Source organism: Monodon monoceros, unplaced genomic scaffold, assembly GCF_005190385.1.
Source record: "Monodon monoceros isolate NGI ecotype Baffin Bay Population unplaced genomic scaffold, NGI_Narwhal_1 Super_Scaffold_13, whole genome shotgun sequence".
Classification (NCBI taxonomy): domain Eukaryota; kingdom Metazoa; phylum Chordata; class Mammalia; order Artiodactyla; family Monodontidae; genus Monodon; species Monodon monoceros.
In genome coordinates, this window is record NW_021703769.1 from 60,510,963 (window position 1) to 60,535,542 (window position 24,580).

At 40.9% G+C, this 24,580-nt stretch overlaps 1 protein-coding gene across 1 annotated transcript in view; it reads right to left on the bottom strand.

The window, feature by feature from the left end:
• Positions 1-232: 232 nt before the first annotated feature.
• Positions 233-24,580, bottom strand: part of PARN (poly(A)-specific ribonuclease) — a 161,038-nt gene continuing 136,690 nt past the window's right edge. Inside the window, exons 23-24 of the mRNA XM_029220143.1 lie at positions 16,808-17,001; positions 233-1,244 (exon numbers count right to left, since the gene is read on the bottom strand). Of these exons, the coding sequence (XP_029075976.1) occupies positions 1,192-1,244; positions 16,808-17,001 (247 nt within the window). The 3' untranslated portion in view covers positions 233-1,191. The remainder of the gene's footprint in view (positions 1,245-16,807; positions 17,002-24,580) is intronic.

Here is a 24,580-nt window from a genome sequence, read left to right on the forward strand (position 1 = left end):
ATGCAGCCCCTCCTACACCATTTACCACGGGCTCCACTCCAGCACCAGGCATCTGACTCATCAAGGAAGGTGAAAGGGTTAGAGGTTAAAAAAAAAAAAAGAGAAAACCATAAGCACCAGGCTTAGTGACTTACCAGGGCTTTTTCAAGGGTGATCTTTAGAGAGAAATATGTCTATGTAGAGATTAAGTATGTCATTCACTTATAAAAGAAGAGAAAGGAAAAAACCAAAATCCTATGAAAATTTCTTTAATTTTCATCTTTTGGAAATACATTTTTCATTTTTATTTCCACGATACAAAAATGTTAAATATCTAACAATGATCTATATGAAGCAGATCTACTGAAGTAGATCCACGAGATTCTGTCCCTGTTGTGATCTGTTTCAACAGAGAAAGGGCTGGTACAGGGTGTCGATTTGTCATGATTTCACACACATGCACACACGCCACCTCACCCCCAGATGCCACCAAACAGAGAAGACACCAGGCTAAGATAATGAAAACTGAAAGCAGCGCTACATGGGAAAACAGAAATTAACTTTTCACTCGTACACTCCACCATGAGAAACTCACATCTCAGGGGGAAAACTCTAAATAAATATGCCCCAAAGGTCAAGGCAGGTGTTGACAGCAGTAGAGATTTTCCTACTGGGAAAACAAGCTTGAGAGCCTCATATTTTCAGGCAGCGATGGTGGAAAGCAGGCAGACACAACCGAATTCTCTACTGGGAGACATACCCACGCGCTGGAGCTGCCCCCAGGACTGAGCATGAGATGGTGGATGAGAACCTCTCAAAGCAGGAAAGAGTTCAACCCCAAATCAGGATCACAGCACCTAAGAGTGTCGGCTCTTTCTGTGAAATCTCACAGCCAACCTTCCCCATCGGGTGGATTCTTAAACACAGATTCATGACAGGAAGGGTTTCACATGAGCAACAAGTAATGACCTGGTTAATCACATACACATGACAGCCAACGACATGCTGCGCACCAGCAGACAGGTGATGCTAAAGAGGAAGGAACACAGCCTTGACGATAAAAACTGGGATTTTTCAGGAGACACACACTTGGTTTCAAACCCCTCCTGCACCACATTGGATTCAGTTAAACACAGTATGGCTTCCAAAAATGCCGGCTGCTTCTTTCCTTCTCAGCAACAGCACCAGCGGTTTGTTCCACTCAGGTCTTGGTTACCACGTGTCAGGGACCTCAAAGAGCTTGGCTGAGCTGTCCGAGATGCTTCCTGGTGGGAGAGGACAAAACAAGGTGAACAAGGAGAGGACCACCCCGGGGGGGAGAACAAAAAGACCAGCTGCAAAGACAGCTTTGATCAGGGCCAGGGCCGGGTGGTGGCATGGCCACAAGTGGAGAGAGTCCACGGGTGGGCCTTGCCTTTGGAGAGCAGTGCCCGGCAAACAGAGGCCACACTGCAGAAACATCACGGCAGGGCCGAGGAAGTGCCTCCCTGCTTGGGTGCCTCTCTTGATTTTACAGGAGTGACAGTATCTCTCAGTGAGAACACACTCTGTATTCTTTGCTAGCCAGCATGCTGGGCACTTAGTTCATTTAATCTTCATAAAAGCCCAGTTCAGGGGTACCAATATCCCCATTTTACAGATACAAGGCATCTAGCGAGTGGCTGAGATGAGGTCTGGATCCTTCCGCAGCACCAAGGTGGCTGGGTTCCTCTGTGCCGTGGTGACCGGCACCCAGATGAGAAATCTCAGGGGCTGGCGGCTAGACAGTGGCGGGAAGCCAACCAGTGGGAGTTCAGAGATCCCAAAAGGGGCAAAAGCAGCTTGTAGCTTTTTCCAATTTCAGCAACACTGGCTACAGTCTTCTCGGACTGAAGGGTCTCTTCCGTTACAAACAGTTTCACCCCGAAGTTAGAAGCCCTTCTGCATTCAGCTACTTTCTGCAACAGCAGCAGCAGCACTGGGTCACGGCCTGGACCACAAACGTCCAGATCCGAGTGAATGGGAATTAAGTCAGGAAACAGCATGTTCACGATGGAAAATGCACGACCGGGCATTCCCGTACCCGTGGTATCATGCATTATTTAAGCCCTAGAGCAGGGCTGGCAGGGAAAAGGGCAAAGCCAGCCCCAGCCGCTAACACGCCAAGAGTTCAAAAGGGGGGAGGTCTGTGATGATGCCTGTAGTGGAGAGTAACTTCTAAAAACAGAGGGGAACTCGCTCGGCTGGCAGTGGCTACTGCCAGTGACAGGAATGCCTAAAGGTAACTAGGTCCAAACACATGAAATAACACAGGGAATTCCACTAGAGTGAGAATTCCCACTTCTGCTCATTTATTGAGATAGAGTCCAGACAGACAGGATAAGAAGAGCAGGCGAGGGGTCATTTGAAGTGTTCTGCCCCAAGTCTCGTGGCTGTGTTGCACATGCATCTCTTGGGACTGCTCCTGAGAAGTGAAGATGGGCAGGAGATGGTCCACGTGACAAAGACTACCATGATCCAGTTAGAAAAGGAATAAAGGTTATTGAAAAATGAAACAAAACACAAACACAAACACTCCCCTCCCCAGAGCAACTAAATACTACAGACGGCCCATGATAAGACTGAAACCAGCCTGACCCCTCCTCCACCACACATTCACACAACACCTAATTGTAGGGAGGAAAATAAACATCAATAAGGGCATTTTTACAATTCACATATCAAAGAAATATTACAGCAGCCAATCTGCCATTCTAAAGGTAAAAGCCACAACGCCAAATGTGGGAAGCCGAAATAAATTGAAACTAGCTGAGAGGAAAAAAGATAAATGGCTAAAAGCAACTGCGTTGTCATATTTATAATCGCACCTGTGGTTAGCTGGATGGGAGTATATGTGAGTCTGGTGGTACGCCATCAAACGCATAGGAGCGACTCTGTGAAGAGCTAGTGAGAAATAACAGAATAAGCAAAAGCTGTGAAGTGAGGCAAGTCTGGCCTGACCATCTCACTAGCTGTAAGACTCCAAGCAACTCTCAGTGCCTCATCTATAAGATGGACTCGATGCTACTTTATGCCACCCAGGACTTCTGAGATTCAGGCAGGTTCCTGGCACAGAGCAAGTTTTGTTTTTTGTTTTTTGTTTTTTTTTCTTTGCAGTACGTGGGCCTCTCACTGTTGTGACCTCTCCAGTTGAGGAGCACAGGCTCCGGACGCGCAGGCTCAGCGGCCATGGCTCACGGGCCCAGCCGCTCCGCGGCATGTGGGATCTTCCCGGACCGGGGCACGAACCCATGTCCCCTGCATCTGCAGGCGGACTCTCAACCACTGCGCCACCAGGGAAGCCCCAGAGCAAGTTTTTAATGCATGTTAGGCCCCTTCCCTTAGGGATAAGGTGGCCCAACACTGAACGTGTGGCTGCCCAGGAAGCCAACAGCCTGCAGTCAGAGAGCTGCCTAAAATGCGCAGCTGCTGAGCAAGAATGATGTGTACAGAGGAAACAGAACTTTACGAACCATGTAAAGGAGACCCAGACCAGAGGGGAGCTGGACGTCACTGTTGGTGTTTGCTCTAGCACCTTCCAGAAAGGGAGAGCTGTAGACCGTTGAAGGATCCGTCTCAAAGCTAACGGACAAAGAGCTACGGTCGGTTTTCCGGGGTACTCACTTTCACAGCCCTGTTTAGTTACTAGAGTGCAAAGAATTATTCAGGAACAATTTTTATTTTTAAATAGATACTTCAGGACATCTGCCTCCTGCTATGATGGACCATACCTTGCATCACATACAAAGATTAACTCTAAATGGATTGTATGTCTAAATGTAAAACCTAAAACTGGAAAACTTCTAGAAGATAACACAAGAGAAGATCTCCGCAATCGAGTAAGGCAAAGATTTCTTAGATATGACAACAAATGCATAATCCAAGGGAAAAAACTGATAAATTGGATTTTGTTAAAATTTAAAACTTCTACTATTGAAAGATACTGTTAAGAGAATGAAAAGAAAAGCACAGTCTGGAAGAATTTGTAAAACACCCATAAGGACTTATATCCTGAATACGTAAGAATACATAAGAACTCTTAAAACTGAATAAGGAGAAAACAAACAGCCCAATGAAAAACTGAGCAAAAGATTTGAACAAACATTTCATTAAAGAGATTTAAATGGACAAATAATCAAATAAAAAGATACTTAACATCATTAGTCATTAGGGAAATTCAAACCAAAGCCATAATGAGATACCAGTACACACCACTAGAATGGCAAAAAGGACAATACCAACACTGGTGAAGGTACAGAGCCATTAAGCCCTCATGCCTGGCTGGTGGGAATGCAAAATGCTGCAGCCACTTTGGAAAACAGTGTGCCAGGTTCTTATAAAATTAAACATACACTTACCACACGACCCAGTAATTCCAGCCTTAGGTATTTTCCCAAAGAAATGAACACTTAGTTCGCACAAAAACTTATACACAAATGTTTATATCTGCTAGATTCTTAGTTGCTAACAACCTAAATGTCAACAGGCAAAATGGATAAATAAACAGTGATATGTCCATAAAATGGACTGCTACTCAGCAGAAAGAAGGAATGAGCCAGTGACATGGGCAAGAACACAGACAAACGTCAAATGCATTAAGCTAAGTGCAAGACTCAAGGGGTTACTTATTTAATGATTCCATTTAAATGACCTTCTGAAAAAGGCAAAATTACAGGAATAGAAAGCAGATCAGCAGCTGCTGGGATCTATGGATGGGAAGGGGCTGACTGCAAAGGGGCACGAGGGAATCTTCTGGAATAACTGTTCTATTTCTTGAGCACAGTGATGGTTATTTGACTGTACATATTTGTCAAAATTCATCAACTTGTACACCTAAAAGTAATGACATATTGTATGTAAATTGTATCTTAATAAAGCTGACCCTGCAAAAGGTATGAGGAATGTTGTTTTTAAAAAATCCAACAAATTTTAATATGAAATATTATGCTGATAATTAAAATTATTTGACCAAGAGTTTTTTTTTTAAAATGGGGGGAAAACAAGATACTAAATGACATATAGAGTATGATGCCAACTATGTATAAAAACGATAGGCAGGGGCTTCCCTGGTGGCGCAGTGGTTGAGAGTCCGCCTGCCGATGCAGGGGACACGGGTTCGTGCCCCGGTCCGGGAGGATCCCACATGCCGCGGAGCGGCTGGGCCCGTGAGCCATGGCTGCTGAGCCTGCGCGTCCGGAGCCTGTGCTCCGCAACGGGAGAGGCCACAACAGTGAGAGGCCCGCGTAACGCAAAAAAAAAAAAAAATGATAGGCAGAGTAAAATACTTGTTAACAGAGTATCAAGTAACTAGGGTTTAATGTTCTTTCTAGCTTCCTTCATTTTACTGATTTTCATAGTGAGCACATTATTTTTATTAACAGAAACAACAAAAGAAACTAAAAAGTGGTAAACACAAAGGGTGACTGTTTCTGCTGATTTACCTTTCATCTAACTAGAGTTGAAAGGGAGAAACTCTGAGAGCTAAGACAGCTCTTCCCTCACGTGAATCTGAAAAACTACACAGCACACTGAAAATCTGCCATCGTATCGTTTCCTACAGAGTGGAATTCTGTATAGGGCAAGATCCTCTGGGGTACAGGAGTTTTTAAGTAGGAAATGCTCCAAAGGGCCTGGTCGTGGGGTGGTATCCACATCAAGAAAGCAGGGCTCCCCTGGATGGTGTGTGGGGAGCCCCCGAGGTATGCCTGGAGGAAGAGGGAGGTGCAGGGAGTGTGCCGCCCCACAGGGCACACTCCTCAGTTAGGCTGAAATCTGCATTTTAACCGAGGAATTAAAAAGTTCTTTGGGAGGCTGCTGGACATCCCTAGCCTGGCCGCTCAGGTGACCGATAGCACCAACTGCAGATCGCATTCCTGACTTCAGGAGACCTCCAACGGCACAAGGAGACCGCTGTTCTAGGTAGACTCCCTACTTTTATACTGTAACCCTAGGGGTTTAAGCTGGAAAGGTTCAGCAGATTAGTCAAGACTACAATAAAAGCTGCGGCTCTTGGAAACCATGTAAAGCTCTAATGTGTTGGGTTTTTCTTTTTTTAATAAATTTATTTTTGGCTGCGTTGGGTCTTCGTTGCAGGCTTTTCTCTCATTGCGGCGAGTGGGGGCTACTCTTCATTGCGGTGCACGGGCTTCTCATTGCGGTGGCTTCTCTTGTTGAGCACGGGCTCCAGGCGCGTGGGCTTCAGTGGTTGTGGTACGCAGGCTCAGTAGTTGTGGCTTGCAGGCTCTAGAGCGTGGGCTCAGCAGTTGTGGCACATGGGCTTAGTTACTCCACCGCATGTGGGATCTTCCCAGACCAGGGCTTGAACCCGTGTCCCCTGCATTGGCAGGTGGATTCTTAACCACTGTGCCACCAGGGAAGCCCTGTGCTGGATTTTAAATGTAAAGTGGAAAGGAAACTTGGAACAACTCTATCATGTGACAAAAAGTCACCAGGAACAGTCCACAGCTTGGCCCTGTTCCGTGAACACTGTCTAACAGGCGCTGCCGGAGCTTCTGGCTAGTGGACAGTCCATCTTTATTTTGAGACTGGCCAGTCTCGTCAGCATCAGGCCACTGGAACACAATTCACTTACTCAGCAAGAGCAAGTGTGCTGTGGACACCCATCCATTACGGTCTGGGGAACATTTCTTGGACAGTTTACTCCAGCATAAATGGCACACAGAGCTGTTTCCTTTATATACCAATGAAGAATATAACTTGAATGCCCCAGTGGAAAGCAGACAGCATTACCAATCTACACTAACTGCAATAAATATAAAGGGAGGGGATTTATATTATACATTTGCTTCCTGAAAATAGGATAGAAACAACTACAGTTACGAGAAATATTTACTAAGTACATAACATGTACATAAAAAGCTCCAAAAGAGAATAATGTCTCAGACTTCTACTGCATGACTTCATCACAAGAAAATCCAGGTTGGTAGTTGTTTCTGATCTAGAACAGATGCCAGAAATATCCACCTTTGCAAAGAATCCTTTGTTTCCTCTAAAGTCTGGATAAACTTCACATTTTCCAGAGTGGTACAAGGCCTTTGCTCTGGATCAGACAGCCCTCCCCGCCACCCCCAATAACAGCTGTATTTGACTTTGCATATTTGTGATTCTGTGAGCCTTGGTTTCCTCTCTATAAATTAGATATAATGATATCTACACCTTCCTTGGTTTTTATAACGACTAGACCATAAAGGACGTTCCTAGCACAATGTCCGGTATATAATATCAACTCAATAAATGGTCATTTCTTCTATAACTTAAGTCATTTTGTTATCTTGGAAGGTGTCCAGTACTTAACTCTTAGTGTATCTTTGATACTAAATTGTGTAACTAAGAAAAATGACACTGTTTTGTGTGGGATTTATCGAGCATCAGTGTCTCGGGATTGCTACGGTACATGATATTCTATGGCTGTACTTTTTGCTACTTTCCCCTCGGAAAACAGAACATTTCCTACAGGTGGAATGCTGTCTTTTATGTTTCTCATGCCTTCACTAGCAGTGTACTGGGCACCCAACGCACCCTAGTGAATCATCTGAGCACCTGTCAAGATAACGTCCCCAGTAGGAACGCTCAGGCTAGATGCCTTAGAACCCATCTGTGCAGGACAGACGGAGCCACACTGTACCAGACACTCTAATCCAGTTCCGGCCGACATCAATCCAGGCCCTCTCTGCTCCTGGGATACTCTGAACCTTTGGGAGATTCATACAGACCCTTTAGAGTCCGAACTTTGTACTGTCGCTCATTTTAGGACCTCCTTAAAGTAAATGAGCGATCAAAATCAGATGACTTACCAAGTCCAGCACCCGATATCTCGACCTACATCCAGCTGATACTATTAGGACTACATGCTTAAAACAAACCAGCTAAAGAGGATCCAGGAAACTTCCAGCCTTGCATCAGAAGGTCTTAGTGAATGGTGCTCCAGAAGAAAACTCAATGATCTCAAAAACTCAAGTTCTCTGATTCAATTAAAAGTTGTCAAGATGCTTCTCTTTTTTTTAGCTGGATTGACAAAGAAGTACAAAAATCTATCTTTTTTTTTTTTTTTTAGCTCAAATCTTGTGGCAGTGACAGCTTTACTGTCAATGGGAGGAAAAAAAAACTATTTTAATGATGGTATTATAAATTCAAAACCCCAAATAACTCATAGAAAGTTTTCACTTAAAACGATGAAAGTTATAAAAGGAGCTAATCTACTGATGCAATCTATTATTAGGTATTTTAATACCTTTGAGACTGTGCTGAGATAGAAGGGAAAAAACCTAAAATCCTGTCCCTGAGAAGTAACAGATAAGTGAAAAAATTAAAGAGAATGATATGAAGGAAAGCTATTACACAAGGGGAAAAGTGCCCCGCCCCGCAACATGCTTGGGGTGAGCTCTGAAAGTCATGCTAACATTTAATATTTAATATTTGTGAAGCAGGTACAATGCGGCAGTGGTAACAAGATATCAAAGGTGAAGACTAAGTATGTTACAGATTAAAAACTTCTCTAATACTTAAATGAGGGAAAGGGAGACTCACAGATTCAAGAGACAGTTAAAATACACGACCCAGACTTCAAACAAGAGTTTAAGTTTTCAGTTAAAGTTAAGCTTTAGCATAATGTATAAAAGGCATCTGTGACATTTTTGCTGCTTCTTTGATTTCATTCATATCAATGAGATTCAGAAAACGCCCTGCAGGCAGATCAAGCCACGTGTAAAAAGAGGAATTAACTGAAACACAATGGATTCTTGGTTTGAGTGTGAATCAAGTTCCAGGCTTCCACTCCCATCCTTTGATTTGACTGTTGGTTCCACTAACAGGGGTGACGATCAGGAAGCAAGATACAGGAGAGGAGTAATTTTGGCTTGCAGGCATCCCCCTCATCACGTAACTGTGCTTAAAGGTACTCACTTTATTGCAGGCCTGACTTAAGGGCTCTGTGATCTTGGGCAAGTCACATAACCTTCAGGCCTCCGCCGTTTCCTCACTCCTTTTCTTTCTTTCATTAATTTTTTTTTATCGAAGTATAGTTGATTTACAATGTTGTGTTAATTTCTGGTGTGCAGCAAAGTGATTCATTTATATATATATTCTTTTTCATATTCTTTTCCACTATGGTTTATTACAGGATACTGAATATAGTTCCCTGTGATACACAATATGACCTTGTTTACCTATTTTACATATAGTAGTTTGGATTTGATAATCCCAAACTCCTAATTTATCCCTCCTCCACACCCTTTCCCCTTTGGTAACCATAAATTTTTTTTCTATGTCTGTGAGTCTGTTTCTGTTTTGCAAATAAGTTCATTTGTATCATATTTTAGATTCCACATGTAAGTGATATCACATGGTATTTGTCTTTCTCTTTCTGACTTACTTCACTTAGTATGATCATCTCTAGGTCCATCCATGTTGCTGCAAATGGCATTATTTCATTCTTTTTTTATGACTTAGTAGTATTCCATTGTATACATGTACCACATCTTCTTTCCATTCATCTGTTGATGGACATTTAGGGTACTTCCATGTCTTGGCTACTGTAAACAGTGCTGCTATGAACACTGGGGTGCATGTATCTTTTCGAATTAGAGTTTTCTCCAGATATATGCCCAGGAGAGGGATTGCTGGATCATATGGCAACTCTATTTTTAGTTTTTTAAGGAACCTCCATATGGTTTTACATAGTGGCTGTACCAATTTACATTCCCACCAACAGTGTAGGAGGGTTCCCTTTTTTCACACCCTCTCCAGCATTTGTTATTTGTAGATTTTTAATGATGGCCATTCTGACCAGTGTGAGGTGATACCTCATTGTAGTTTTGATTTGCATTTCTCTAATAATTAGTGATATTGAGCATCTTTTCATGTGCCTGTTGGTCATCTGCATGTCTTCTTTGGAGAAACGTCTACTTACGACTTCTGCCCATTTGTTGATTGTATTGTTTTTTGTTGTTGTTGTTGAGTTGCATGAGCTGTTTGTATATTTGGGAAATTAAGCCCTTGTTGGATGCATCATTTGCAAATATTTTCTCCCATTCTGGAGGTTGTCTTTTCAATTTCTTTATAGTTTCCTTTGCTGTACAAAAGCTTGTAAGTTTGATTAGATCTCATTTGTTTATTTTTCTTTTTATTTCTACTGCCTTGGGAGACTGACCTAAGAAAACATTGCTACGATTTATGCCAGAGAATGTTTTGCCTATGTTCTGTTCTAGGAATTTTATGGTGTCATGTCTTATATTTAAGTCTTTAAGCTATTTTGAATTTATTTTTGTGTATGACGTGAGGGAGTCTTCTAACTTCACTGATTTACATGCAGCTTTCCAGTTTTCTCAACACCACTTGCAGAAGACACTGCCTTTTCTCAGGCGTCAGTTTTCTTAATTGTAAAATGGACCATCATGCCTACTTCAGAGATTTAAACGAAAGCATTTCCATCAAGCACGAAGTGCAGGGGTGGGGGGGTGGATGAACTGGGAGATTGGGATTGACATATATACACTACTATGTATAAAATACATAACTAATGAGAACCTACTGTATAGCACAGGGAACTTTCCTCAGTGCTCTGTGGTGACCTAAATGGGAAGGAAATCTAAAAAAGAGGGGATATATGTATATGTGTAACTGAATCACTTTGCTGTATAGCGGAAACTAACACAACATTGTAAAGCAACTATACTCTAATAAAAATTAATTAAAAAAAATAAAGATAGGATCCGAACATGCCACATCTAAGGAACTCAGGATGGTGGAGTGGCTGTCTTCACATGTGATGTTGGCTCCTATGTCAGAGAAGAGGCAAAGGCTCTAAGAGTCCATGTTTTTAGGGGAGAGAGCAGAAGCAAGAAGAACCACAATCCTGCAGCCTGCGGAAAGAAAACCACATTCACAGAAAGACAGACAAAATGAAAAGGCAGAGGACTATGTACCAGATGAAGGAACAAGATAAAACCACAGAGAAACAACTAAATGAACTGCAGATAGGCAACCTTCCAGAAAAAGAATTCAGAATAATGATAGTGAAGATGATCCAGGACCTCAGAAAAAGAATGGAGGCAAAGATGGAGAGGACGCAAGAAATGTTTAACAAAGACCTAGAAGAATTAAAGAACAACAAACAGAGATAAACGATACAATAACTGAAATGAAAAATACACTAGAAGGAATCAACAGCAGAATAATAGGCAGAAGAACGGATAAGTGACCTGGAAGACAGAAAGGTGGAATTCAATGCCATGGAACAGAGTAAAGAAAAAAGGATGAAAAGAAATGAAGACAGCCTAAGAGACCTCTGGGACAACATTAAACACACCAACATTTGCATTATAGGGGTCTCAGAAAGAGAAGAGAGAAAGAAAGGACTCAAAAAAAATATTTGAAGAGATTATAGTGGAAAACTTCCCTAACATGGGAAAGGAAAGAGCCGCCCAAGTCCAGGAAGCACAAAGAGTCCCAGACAGGATAAACCTAAGGAGAAACATGCCGAGACACATAGTAATCAAACTGACAAAAATTAAAGACAAAGAAAAATTATTAAAAGTAACAAGGGAAAAACAACAAATAACATGCAAGGGAACTCCCATAAGGTTAACAGCTGATTTCTCAGCAGAAACTACAAGCCAGAAGGGAGTGGCATGATATATTTAAAGTGATGAAAGAGAAGAACCTACAACCAAGATTACTTTACCTGGCAAGGATCTCATTCAGATTCAACGGAGAAATCAACTGCTTTACAGACAAGCAAAAGCTAAGAGAATTCAGCACCACCAAACCAGCTTTACAACAAATGCTAAAGGAACTTCTCTAAGTGGGAAACACAAGAGAAGAAAAGGACCTACAAAAACAAACCCAAAACAATTAAGAAAACGGTAATAGGAACATACATATTGATAATTACCTTAAATGGGAATGGATTAAATGCTCCAACGAAAAGACACAGGCTCACTGAATGGATACAAAAACAAGACTCATATATATGTTGTCTACAAGAGACCCACTTCAGACCTAGGGACACATACAGACTGAAAGTGAGGGGATGGAAAAAGATACTCCATGCAAATGGAAAACAAAAGAAAGCTGGAGTAGCAATACTCACATCAGATAAAACAGACTTTAAAATAAAGAATGTTACAAGAGACAAGGAAGGACACTACATAATGATCAAGGGATCAATCCAAGAAGAAGATATAACAATTATAAATGTATATGCACCCAACATAGGAGCACCTCAATACATAAGACAACTGCTAACAGCTATAAAAGAGGAAATTGACAGTAACACAGTAATAGTGGGGGACTTTAACACGTGACTTACACCAATGGATAGATCATCCACACAGAAAATTAATAAGGAAACACAAGCTTTAAATGACACAACAGACCAGATAGATTTAATTGATATTTACAGGACATTCCATCCGAAAACAGTGATTACACTTTCTTCTCAAGTGCACACGGAACATTCTCCAGGATAGATCACATCTTGGGTCACAAATCAAGCCTTTGTAAATTTAAGAAAACTGAAATCACATCAAGCATCTTTTCCAACCAAAACGCTATGAGATTAGAAATAAATTACAGGGAAAAAACCATAAAAAACATAAACACATGGAAGCTAAACAATAAACAATACATTACTAAATAACCAAGATATCACTGAAGAAATCAAAGAGAAATCAAAAAATACCTAGAGACAAATGACAATGAAAACATGATGATCCAAAACCTATGGGATGCAGCAAAAGCAGTTTTAAGAGGGAAGTTTATAGCAATACAATCCTACCTCAAGAAACAAGAAAAATCTCAAATAAACAATCTAACCTTACACCTAAAGGAACTAGAGAAAGAAGAACAAACAAAACCCAAAGTTAGCAGAAGGAAAGAAATCGTAAAGATCAGAGCAGAAATAAATGAAATAGAAACAAAGAAAACAATTGCAAAGATCAATAAAACTAAAACCTGGTTCTTTGAGAAGATAAACAAAATTCATAAACCTTTAGCCAGACTCATCAAGAAAAAGAGATAGAGAACTCAAATCAATAAAATTAGAAATGAAAAAGGAGAAGTTACAACAGACACCACAGAAATACAAAGCATTGTAAGAGACTACTACAAGCAGCCCTATGCTAACAAAATGGACAACCTGGAAGAAATGGACAAATTCTTAGGAAGGTACAACCTTCCAAGAGTGAACAAGGAAGAAATAGAAAATATGAACAGACCAATCACAAGTAATGAAATTGAAACTGTGATTAAAAATCTTCCAACAAACAAAAGTCCAGGACCAGGTGGCTTCACAGGTGAATTCTATCAAACATTTAGAGAAGAGCTAACACCCATCCTTCTCAAACTCTTCCAAAAATTGCAGAGGAAGGGACACTCCCAAACTCATTCTATGAGGCCACCATCACCCTGATACCAAAACCAGACAAAGATACTACAAAAAAAGAAAATTACAGACCAATATCATTGATGAATATAGATGCAAAAATCCTCAACAAAATACTAGCAAACAGAATCCAACAACACATTAAAAGGATCATACACCATGATCAAGTGGGATTTTTCCTAGGGATGCAAGGATTCTTCAATATACGCAAATCAATCAATGTGATACACCATATTAACAAACTGAAGAATAAAAACCATATGATCATCTCAATAGAGGCAGAAAAAGCTTATGACAAAATTCAACACCCATTTATGACAAAAAAAACTCTCCAGAAAGTGGGGATAGAGGGAACCTACCTGAACACAATAAAGGCCATATATGACAAACCTACAGCAAACATCATTCTCAATGGTGAAAAACTGAAAGCATTTCCTCTAAGATCAGAAACAAGACAAGGATGTCCACTCTCGCCACTGCTATTCAACATAGTTTTGGAAGTCCTAGCCATGGCAATCAGAGAAGAAAAAGAAATAAAAGGAATACAAATTGGAAAAGATGAAATAAAACTGTCACTGTTTGCAGGTGACATGATACTATATATAGATAATCCTAAAAATACTACCAGAAAACTACTAGAGCTAATCAATGAATCTGGTAAAGTTGCAGGATACAAAATTAATGCACAGAAATCTATGCACTATACACTAACCTATACACTAACAACGAAAGATCAGAAAGAGAAATTAAGGAAACACTCCCACTTACCATTGCACCAAAAAGAATAAAATACCTAGGAATAAACCTACCTAAGGAGGTAAAAGACCCATACTCAGAAAACTATAAGACACTGATGAAAGAAATCAAAGATGACACAAACAGATGGAGAGATATACCATGTTCTTGGAAAAATCAATATTGTGAACATGACTATACTACCCAAAGCAATCTACAGATTCAATGCAATCCCTATCAAATTACCAATGGCATTTTTAAAGAACTAGAACAAAAAAATCTTAAAATTTGTAATGGAGACACAAAAGACCCTGAATAGCCAAAGCAGTCTTGAGGGAAAAAAACGGAGCTGGAGGAATCAGACTCCCTGACTTCAGACTATACTACAAAGCTACAGTAATCAAGACAATATGGTACTGGCACAAAAACAGAAATATAGATCAATGGAACAGGATAGAAAGTCCAGAGATAAACCCATGCACCTGTGGTCAACTAATCTATACAAAGCAGGCAAGGATATACAATGGAGAAAAGACAGTCGCTTCAATAAGTGGTGCTGGGGAAACTGAACGACATATAAAAGAATGAAATTAGGACACTCCCTAACACCATACACAAAAATAAACTCAAAATGGATTAAAAACCTAAATGTAAGACTGGACAATATAAAACTCTTAGAGGAAAACATGGGAAGAACATACTTTGACATAAATCACAGCAAGATCTTCTTTGACCCACCTCCTAGAGTAATGGAAATAAACAAAAATAAACAAATGGGTTCTAATGGAACTTAAAAGCTTCTGCACAGCAAAGGAAACTACAAACAAGACGAAAAGACAACCCTCAGAATGGGAGAAAATATTTGCAAACGAATCCATGGACAAAGGATTAATCTCCAAAATATATAAACAGCTCATGCAGCTCAATATTTAAAAAACAAACAGCCCAATCAAAAAGTGGGCAGAAGTCCTAAATAGACACTTCTCTAAAGAAGACATACAGATGGCCAAGAGGCACATGAAAATCTGCTCAACATCACTAATTTTTAGAGAAATGCAAATCAAAACTACAATGAGGTATCACCTCACGCCAGTTAGAATGGGCATCATCAGAAAATCTACAAACAACAAAAGCTGGAGAGGGTGTGGAGAAAAGGGAACCCTCTTGCACTGTTGGTGGGAATGTAAATAGATACAACCACTAAGGAGAGGTTCCTTAAAAAACTAAAAATAGAATTACCATATGACACAGCAATCCCACTACTGGACATATACCCAGAGAAAACCATAATTCAAAAAGACACATGCGCCCCAGTGTTCACTGCAGCACTATTTACAGTAGCCAAGTCATGGAAGCAACCGAAATGCCCATCAACAGACGAATGGATAAAGAAGATGTGATACATATATACAATGGAATATTACTCAGCCATAAAAAGGAACAAAATTGGGTCATTTGTAGAGACATGGATGGACCTAGAGACTGTCATACAGAGTGAAGTAAGTCAGAAAGAGAAAAACAAATATCATATATTAACGCACATTTGTGTAATCTAGAAAAATGGTACAGACGTACCGGTTTGCAAGGCATAAATAGAGACACAGATGTAGAGAATAAATGTATGGACACCAAGGGGGGAAAGCAGGGTGTGATGAATTGGGAGATTGGGATTGAAATATATACACTAATATGTATAAAATAGATAGCTAATAAGAACCTGCTGTATAAAAAATAAATTGGTTTAAAAAAAACAGAAAAAATAAAGATAAAAAAAATAAAAGCATGAAGTGCAGTGCAGGGTCATCAGCAAACACCTGGTCAGCAGTGGCTGTAATTTCTGTCACCATGTCTGCTAGCTGACCAGGTTCTGGCCCGATCTCCTGAGCAGGGCCTTTCACAGATGCTGGCTTCCCAGCAAGCCCCTTCCTTGCCTGGTACTCAGGTCCTGCAGAGGGTCTGTGCACCAAGGGCTGGGTTAGCTCATGGGGCCTCCACAGCATGTCTGGGGGACAGAGAAGATACGGGACTTGGCTCACCTTCTCATTCTGCTCTTACTAGCTACCTGGACCTGCATATTTCTTCGCCTCTCTGAGTCCAGACTTCTACATCACTAAAACAAGGATGAGTCCCTATGTCAGGGCTGTTGTGAGAATGAAATTCAATCAGGAAAGAGAAGGCTCCAGTGTCTAGCACACAGTAGGCATACAACATGTGTTCATTTCCTGTTTCTTTTACTCCTTACATAATTCTGCTTACGAGAGAAATTCAGGTGGCCTGGGGTTTTGCTGGGAACAGTGAAAACTCTGCTACTGAAAATAACACATGTAGGAGTAGGCCTCTGTGCAAATTCACATGTACATTTAAAATATTGAGGTGACTTTACATACATCAGCAAAACCTCTAAACCGTGGAGGACAGAGAGAAGGTTACCAAAACAGACTTAACCATCTTTAACAAGGAGGCCCCCACCAAGCCTCACTCTATCAAGAGCCAGGGCTTTTCGGAGAGTCCTCAAATTAAATTAAAATGATCTGAAAAACATCTGGTCCCGTTTTAGGCTACGTGGGCTTTGTTATCGACTGAAGCCCTGCTATAATCTCTTCCCCAAAATAAGAGTTTCTAGAACATTAAAGAAGACACAGCTCTAGAACCTTAGTGAGATTCAATACACACCTGTCGGAGAAAGGTCCTTCTTCATCCTTTTAAATTTCTTGGCCTTTTTCCTTCCCTCTGAGAGGGATTCTGCACAGGGATCTGTCTGCTCAAGCTCAGTGTCAGAAATCTCCCCTGATACTCTGGCCTCCAGGACACCTTCTGCTTGACTGGGACTCAGATTTCTCTTTCCTACTGTGCTGGTGGCTGTGAGACTGAAATGCAAGTGGAACAACATGAAAGGTGTTGAGAGTAAGTGGAAGACTAAACCTATAAAAATATTTTAACACTCTTAATTCTATTAACACTTAACTAGCAGTCAAACAACATGGGTAGCTGCTGCCTGGAGGTGCAAGTTAAAGACCTTACTGTGAACTGAAGTCTGAAAGTTTACCCACAACAAGCTTATTCAGAAGAAACTTCTACACCAGGCTTGTGCACAGATATACACAAATCTAAGCTGTTCATAGTGTTTAAAAGAAAAAAATTTTTAAGAAAATTCCTGGTCTTTATTTTGATAGAGTTACCCTAACAGAAGAGTAGAATAGTAGAGCGACCATAACAAAATAACAGTCTGGGTTACATTAAATCACAAGATAGCATTGTTACTTGCATGCTGCCTGATGGATACACAGTAGAGCAGGAGAATTCTTGAGTCTGCCGGCTGTCACACCGCTCGTGCATTTGAATACACTTAAAAGGTATACCCCACCTTCATATAATTCTCTTCCATTCCAAAAAGGTGACTTGTCAAGATTATAATTAAACCTGGCTTCATTTTAAAAGCTTTATAGGATTTGACATGTTGAATTAGATCAGATTACACGTCCTGATTTTCCTTAAGAAAATATGTTCCCTGAATCAGAACTTGATAATAACAGAGACCACAGGGCCAGTGTGAGTCCTGTCTCCTCTAAATGAGTCTTATAAACAGGTTTTTTTTTTTATAGCCCCCACGTTATGAAAAGCATAAAGAATCTAGTCATTCCCCCTAAGGGAGGCCATTCAGGCACAGAGTGGGGTGCGGAGAGGGAGAGAGAGAGAACATGAGCAAGCTCCTGTGTCAGCCCTCCCTAGGAAGTGAACGCTTTATTTTATTTTAAAATATATTTATTTATTTACTTTATTTTTGGCTGCATTGGGTCTTGGTTGCTGTGAGTGGGCTTTTTCTCTAGTTGCGGCAAGTGGGGGCTACTCTTCATTGCAGTGCGCAGGCTTCTCATTGCGGTGGCTTCGTGTGGAGCACGGGCTCTAGGCATCCGGGCTTCAGTAGTTGTGGCACATGGGCTCAGTAGTTGTGGCATGTGGGCTCAGTAGTTGTGGATTGCGGGCTCTAGAGTGCAGGCTCAGTAGCTGTGGTGCACGGGCTTAGTTGCTCCATGGCATTTGGGATCTTCCTGGACCAGGGGCTCAAACACGTGTCCCCTGCAACGGCAGGCGGATTCTTAACCACTGTGCCACCAGCAAAGTCCCGAAGTGAACGCTTTAAAATGTTACATATCAAAAACTTGGGGGACTTCCCTGGTGGTCCAATAGTTAAGACTCTGAGCTCCCAACGCTGGTGGCAGGGTTCGATCCCTGGTCAGGGAACTACATCCCACACGCATGCCACAACTAAGGGTTCGCATGCCACAACTAAGGAGCCTGCCTGCCGCAACTAAGACCCGGCGCAGCCAAATTAAAAAACAAGAACAAAAACAAAAGACTCAGGCTACCTGATGATTCAAGTTCTGCAATGTTACTCTTCCCTGTTCCTTACACTTCCTCACTCATGTGAAGAAGGTGGTGGTGCTCAGAAGCCATAGGAAGCAGAACAGAGAGAGCTCAGAGCAGATGGCCTGTTAAGCCTGGCTGGCCAGCCTCCCACTGTCATCTCTGCACCTGTGTTATATGCAGCTTTTGGAAACATCTTTTATTGAGGGGATATGAAGAAAAGGAGAATACCAAAGGTAGTATTTTGGGGGGAGGGTTATTAGAAATTTATGCTAAAGTTCACTGTTTAAAAACTGATAATACCTTTAAAATTTTCTTAAAGACTAAAACAATTTTCAACTGGTTTCAGAAAATTTGGAAAATTCAGAAAGTGTTAAGTAAGAAAATAGTAAGGACACACCTATCCATTGTGAAAGGGTAAGAGGCCTAAATATTCCTCTGTGCTGTAAACCCTGGAACCTAGCAGCCTCTGAGATGTAAATGTTTAATGAAAACTCAGCTGGAACCACCAGCATTCAAAGTACTTCAAGAAATACAAAGTCCTGAAATAGCCCCAACTGCACATAGGAATCTAGCGGATGATAAAGGTGGTATCTCAAATTACCGGGGCAGAGATGAACTTCCAAAAGAATGGTGGTGGGACAACAGGAAAAAGATAAGTTAGGCCCATTCTTCACCCATAAAAAAGAAAAAAACACCAAAATGGATTAGATATCTAAATGTGAAAAATGAAACTATACAAATACTGAAGGAAAACATGGATGAATTCCTCTAAAACCTGAGTGTCAAAAAAGGCTTTACTATAACTCACAATCCAAATTTATAAGATTTATAAATTTGATCACATAAAAATCCTTTGCATGGCTATCAATAACATGAGCAAAGTCAAAAGACAAATGACAAACCAGGAGAAAATATTTGTTATATCACAGATAAAGGGCTAATGTCCCTAATACACAAGTAACACTCAAAATTGAAGGAAAAAACCCCAAAATCCTACAGGAAAATGGGCAAAGCTATGAATAAATAGCTCACCACACACACACACACACACACACACACACAACATACACACCCCTTAAACATATGAAAAGATGTTCAACTCCATTCATGATGCAAAATAAAATGACACTGAAATATCATTTCTCACCCACTAGATTGGCAAAAATATCCAAAAGATTGATGAAATATTCTGTTGTTGAGAGTGGGGAAATAGGCACTCATACATTGCTGGTGACAATGAAAAATGGTACAACTCACTCTTACAGAAGGGAATGTGGCACTATTTAACAAAACTTTATATCCATTTACTCTTTGAGCCAGCAATCCCACTTCTAGGAATTCAGAAGATGCACCTCCAACAATGCAAAAATACTATGTACAAGATTACTCACTGCAGCTTTATTTGCTGTTATGATATATTATTGCCAAGTTCCTAAATGTCTAAGCATAGGAAATTGGTTGAATAAACTATGCTACGTACAGTCAATGTAACTAAGCAGTTACAAGAAAGAATGAAGATCTCAAAGAACAGATATGAAATTATTTCCAGTGAAAAAAGCAAAGTGCAAAAGGGCAATTTATTCCAGTCTTGGGTGAAATGTCGGGGGGAATACCAAAAAAAAAAATCCTGAACTATTTAGTAAGTTTGCTTCTGTAGTTGAATGAGTGAAGCAATTCTGAAAATATTTGGATACATGATAATGCTCAGCAAATTAGTAAATGTATTCATGTAGTCGGAAGACAGATATGGGGGAAGGCAAGGGAGAACGCTGTGGGGATGTAATGGAACTGGAGATATAGGTCCGGGCTTGGGATTTCTAAAATAAGTATGTGTGTATGTGTGCACGTTTACGTGTACGCATATATGTATGGGAAGTATCTATGTATATCCATGCCCCTATTTCCCAGCTCTGCCCACTGAAAGGACCTAAAAAACAAAAACAAAAAACCTAATGGCCATAAGCACATCTAGTGTCCAGGTTTTAATGTCTAAACCATACCCCACTGAAAAAACACAGGGCTCCTCGAAGAAGTGCTTGATTACAGGGCTGGGGTAAAAGTTGCACAAGATGAGCTCGGCTGGGGTAAAAGAGGCACAAAATGAGTCCGGAACATCTTGCAATACCAGAAAGTAGGAAACTGCTCAAGAAATGACGGGGCATGTCACAGGGATGTAGGAACCAGGTGGAAAGGGCTCCCACTGGCCAAATATTTGAGCACCAAAATAATTAGGGGGCAATAATAAATTCTAAACCATTGAAAAAAACAGGAATCCATGGATCTATACCGATACATAATACAGAGAGACAGAGAGAGGAGGGAGAGCTCTTAGTCCTGGTTGAATGCTGACTAGGAAATGGTAAAGTGGAGAGAGAGATGGAGTTGGCAAATCATCCTTTGGCAACCATCACGTGAAGAATGACTGACACAAAAATCATCAAGAGGTGCTAAATCAGGGGAGATATTTTGATGAAGAGTAGGCTATTTGCATGGTCTTAAAGTGTCTCTCCTGAGACTGATATCCTGAAAAGGACATAGCATCACTTTTGCACATTCTACTCAGGATTGTATAACCTGAACATAATCATGAAGAAACATCAGACAAACCCAAAGGAAAAACACCTTACTGAAAAAAAGTGGGGTGAGGGGCTGGTGTCCTTCAAAAATGTTGTTGTCATAAAAAATACCAAAGAGACATTGAAAACTAGCTGCAACACATTATGACAGACTGGATCTTATACTAGAGGGAAAAGCCATAAAGATAATATTGGATCAAATAATAAAACTGGGATATAAACAGTAGATTACAGTATTATATCAATGTTAAATTACCGAGGTTGATAACTATACTACAGTTATACAAGAAACTATTAAGGACCATGATGTATCTAACTTCCTCTCAGATGGTTCAGAAAAAAACAAGTGTGTTGGGGGCTGCGGTATGGAGAGAAAAAGGGAGAGAAGGCAACACAGAGTGTTTATACACAGAGAGAGGAAGGGGAAGGGTGGAAGAGAGAGCGTGTGCACACAAAGCAAAAAACAGCAAAATGTTAACAATCAAGGTAGCTGGATAAAGAATATATGGGTGTTCTTTGTAATATTTGTGACTTTTATAGAGTTTGAAATTATTTCCAAGTTAAAAGCAAAACAAACCAAAACAAACTGGAGGAAGCATGATGTTTAAACAAATAAGGAAAAGTAAATTTCATTGAGGATTATCTTCTTTTTTTCTAATTTAATTTTTTTGGCTGCACTGCGCGGCACGCGGGATCTTAGTTCCCCGACCAGAGATTGAACCCATGCTCCCTGCAGTGGAAGCGTGGAGTGTTAACCACTGGGCCACCAGGGAATTCCCTCAAGGAATATTTTCTGATGCCTGCTTGCTGTGGCACAATCTAGGACTGAACTCTGTGTGTGCTTACACATGACTAATAAGTATATCGCCAGCCTAGAGATAAGTGGAAGAAGCTGCCTTGACCCATTAACAGAATGTCTCATCTGATACAACAGAGTCCCTTTCCAGACAGCCAGGCTGGAAAGGATCCCTCGGAGTCGGCACCTGTTCCTCTTCATTCTTCAGTGCCTGAGCCCGTCAGCTCATCCCCTCATTTAACCAATATTCTACCCACATGATGAGCACCTCCCATGGGCCACACCTCCAAACGCCCTCCAGTCCTGCTCCTTTTACTCTCAGCCACCATTCCAGCTCTTTCCTCACGCTGCTGCCGGGCGCTCTTCCTATCTTGCCCCTTGACTCTTAAAACAGGATCCTAATTGGCTAGTCCCCCCTGTCCTACTCTTCCCAGCCTCCCTTGCCCTTCAAACCCATTCCTCCCAATGTTAGCAAACTGCTTCCAAAGCAGAGATTTGATCAGATACTCCCAGCTGCAAGACTTCCACGGCTCTCTACTGCCAACCTGAATTTTAACTGCTTGGCACAGCAACCAGGACCCTCTGTCATCTGGGTCCCCGTCGGCTTTTCTAGCTTTATCTTCCACAAGGCAGTCGAGTTGCAAAGACAGTATCTGTTCACCTTAATGAATTCCATGACATGCACTCTTCCACCTAGTCCACTGTCCCAGCAGTGGGCTTATCTGCCCCCATACACCCTATATTTCCCATCGGACGTTGCTGCCCGTGCTCCGCAACGAGAAGCCACCGCAGTGAGAAACCCGCGCACCGCACTGAAGAGTAGCCCCCGCTCGCCGCAACTAGAGAAAACCCACACGCAGCAACGAAGACCCAACGCAGCCAAAAATAAATAAATAAATAAATAAAATTTTAGGGGTTAGCTCGGTAAAGTAAGATATAATAATAAATGTATGGGTTACTTTTTTTTTTTTTGCTGGGCGTGGTCTTTCTCTAGTTGTGGCAAGCGGGGGCTACTCTTCGTTGCAGTGTGCAGGCTTCTCATTACGGTGTCTTCTCCTATTGAGCACGGGCTCTAGGCATGCGGGCTTCAGTAGTTATGCCTTGTGGGCTCTAGTGCGCAGGCTCAGTAGTTGTGGCACAAGGGCTTAGTTGCTATGTGGCATGTGGGATCTTCCTGGACCAGGGCTCAAACCCCTATCCCCTGTATTGGCAGGCAGATTCTTAACCACTGCACCACCAGAGAAGTCCCTGGGTTACTATTATTATGAACCAATATACTATGACAAAATTACATATTTCAAAAACATGTAAAAATAATCTCTACCTGATACAGACATTTGATAACAGAAAACATTAAAAGAATAAAACATTAACACTAAATAGATGGCCAATAAATATCAGTTAAAAATTGAAAGATGTCACAGATGTTTATTATTTAAAAGTTATTCTTAAATGAGATTTTAAAACACACAAGCATTAATATTTGTCACAAGACAATATTCCAGATAGAGAAAAGATTCTCTCATGTTATGCTGATGTTGATCAAACTATTCCGAGCGTTTCCAAAGCAAATACAAGTTGGGTGTTAAACTACATATTGCTTTATATTAGCTCATTTCCTTTTTTATTTAAAAAAATTTTTTTAGTTGTGGCATGCGGGATCTTCAGTTGCGGCATGCGGGATCCTTAGTTGCAGCATGTGGGATCCACCTCCCTGACCAGGGATCGAACCCAGGCTCCCTGCATTGGGAGTGCGGAGCCCTAGCCACTGGACCACCAACGAAGTCCCTCATTTCCTTTTTTAGAGATGAAAATATTTTGTCTGCTTGCCTTGATTTTCGTTTTGCTGTTAAAACTGATACCGCTTGTCCTAATTCAGATTTTAGATCGAATGATTTTATACTGGAGTATTCCACAGTGACATTTACATTTTGTCTCTGAATTTCGTCTATAAAAGTATTTACCAAGAACTGTAGCCTACAGCAAATATTCAAACACTGAAACACTATTGGATTCTATTAAGACAACATAACATTCGGATATCCTAGCAAGGTTAACAGTACATGTTTCAAAACTGCCAATTTAAGGACTGCTTCCAAAACTTACTTCTTGGAACAAGATTCGCAGGATTTTTATAAAGTGTACTGCTGTATGTAATCTCGTTAATATATTCTTATTTACAAGAATGATTCACTGTTAGTAGCAGACAAGGCCACAAACACACACTTAACAACATGGCAACAGTGACAAGCAAGAATGACTGATTTGATTGTGGCCCTTTCTCTCCTACCTGCTCCTGTCCTGATTTCAGAAATGTTGACCATAATCTTTGACAGTGATTCCATGCTTGCTTTCAACTTTATGTCAGAGAATTCCTTTGAACTAATGCCTATGCTGATGGTTAAAGTTTAATTTCCACAGATTTTGCCCCTTTATCTTAATTTCTCAACTGATATTTCTCATGATTTGGAATAACACATAAATGTCCCCAGAGATGCCGGGGAGGAACTGGTGAATGGCAACCCTATTGGAAATCAACTGACCACAAACTGGACTCTCTATTCTGTGTCATCATCTATTTGTCTTCCCTTACACCAGAACCACACGGTTTTTAGTCCCGTAGCTTTCAAGTAAGTCTTAAAGACAGAATAAGTCCTTTAGTTGGCTGGGAAGTTCATGCTGCTGGATAAAATAATAACCACCTTT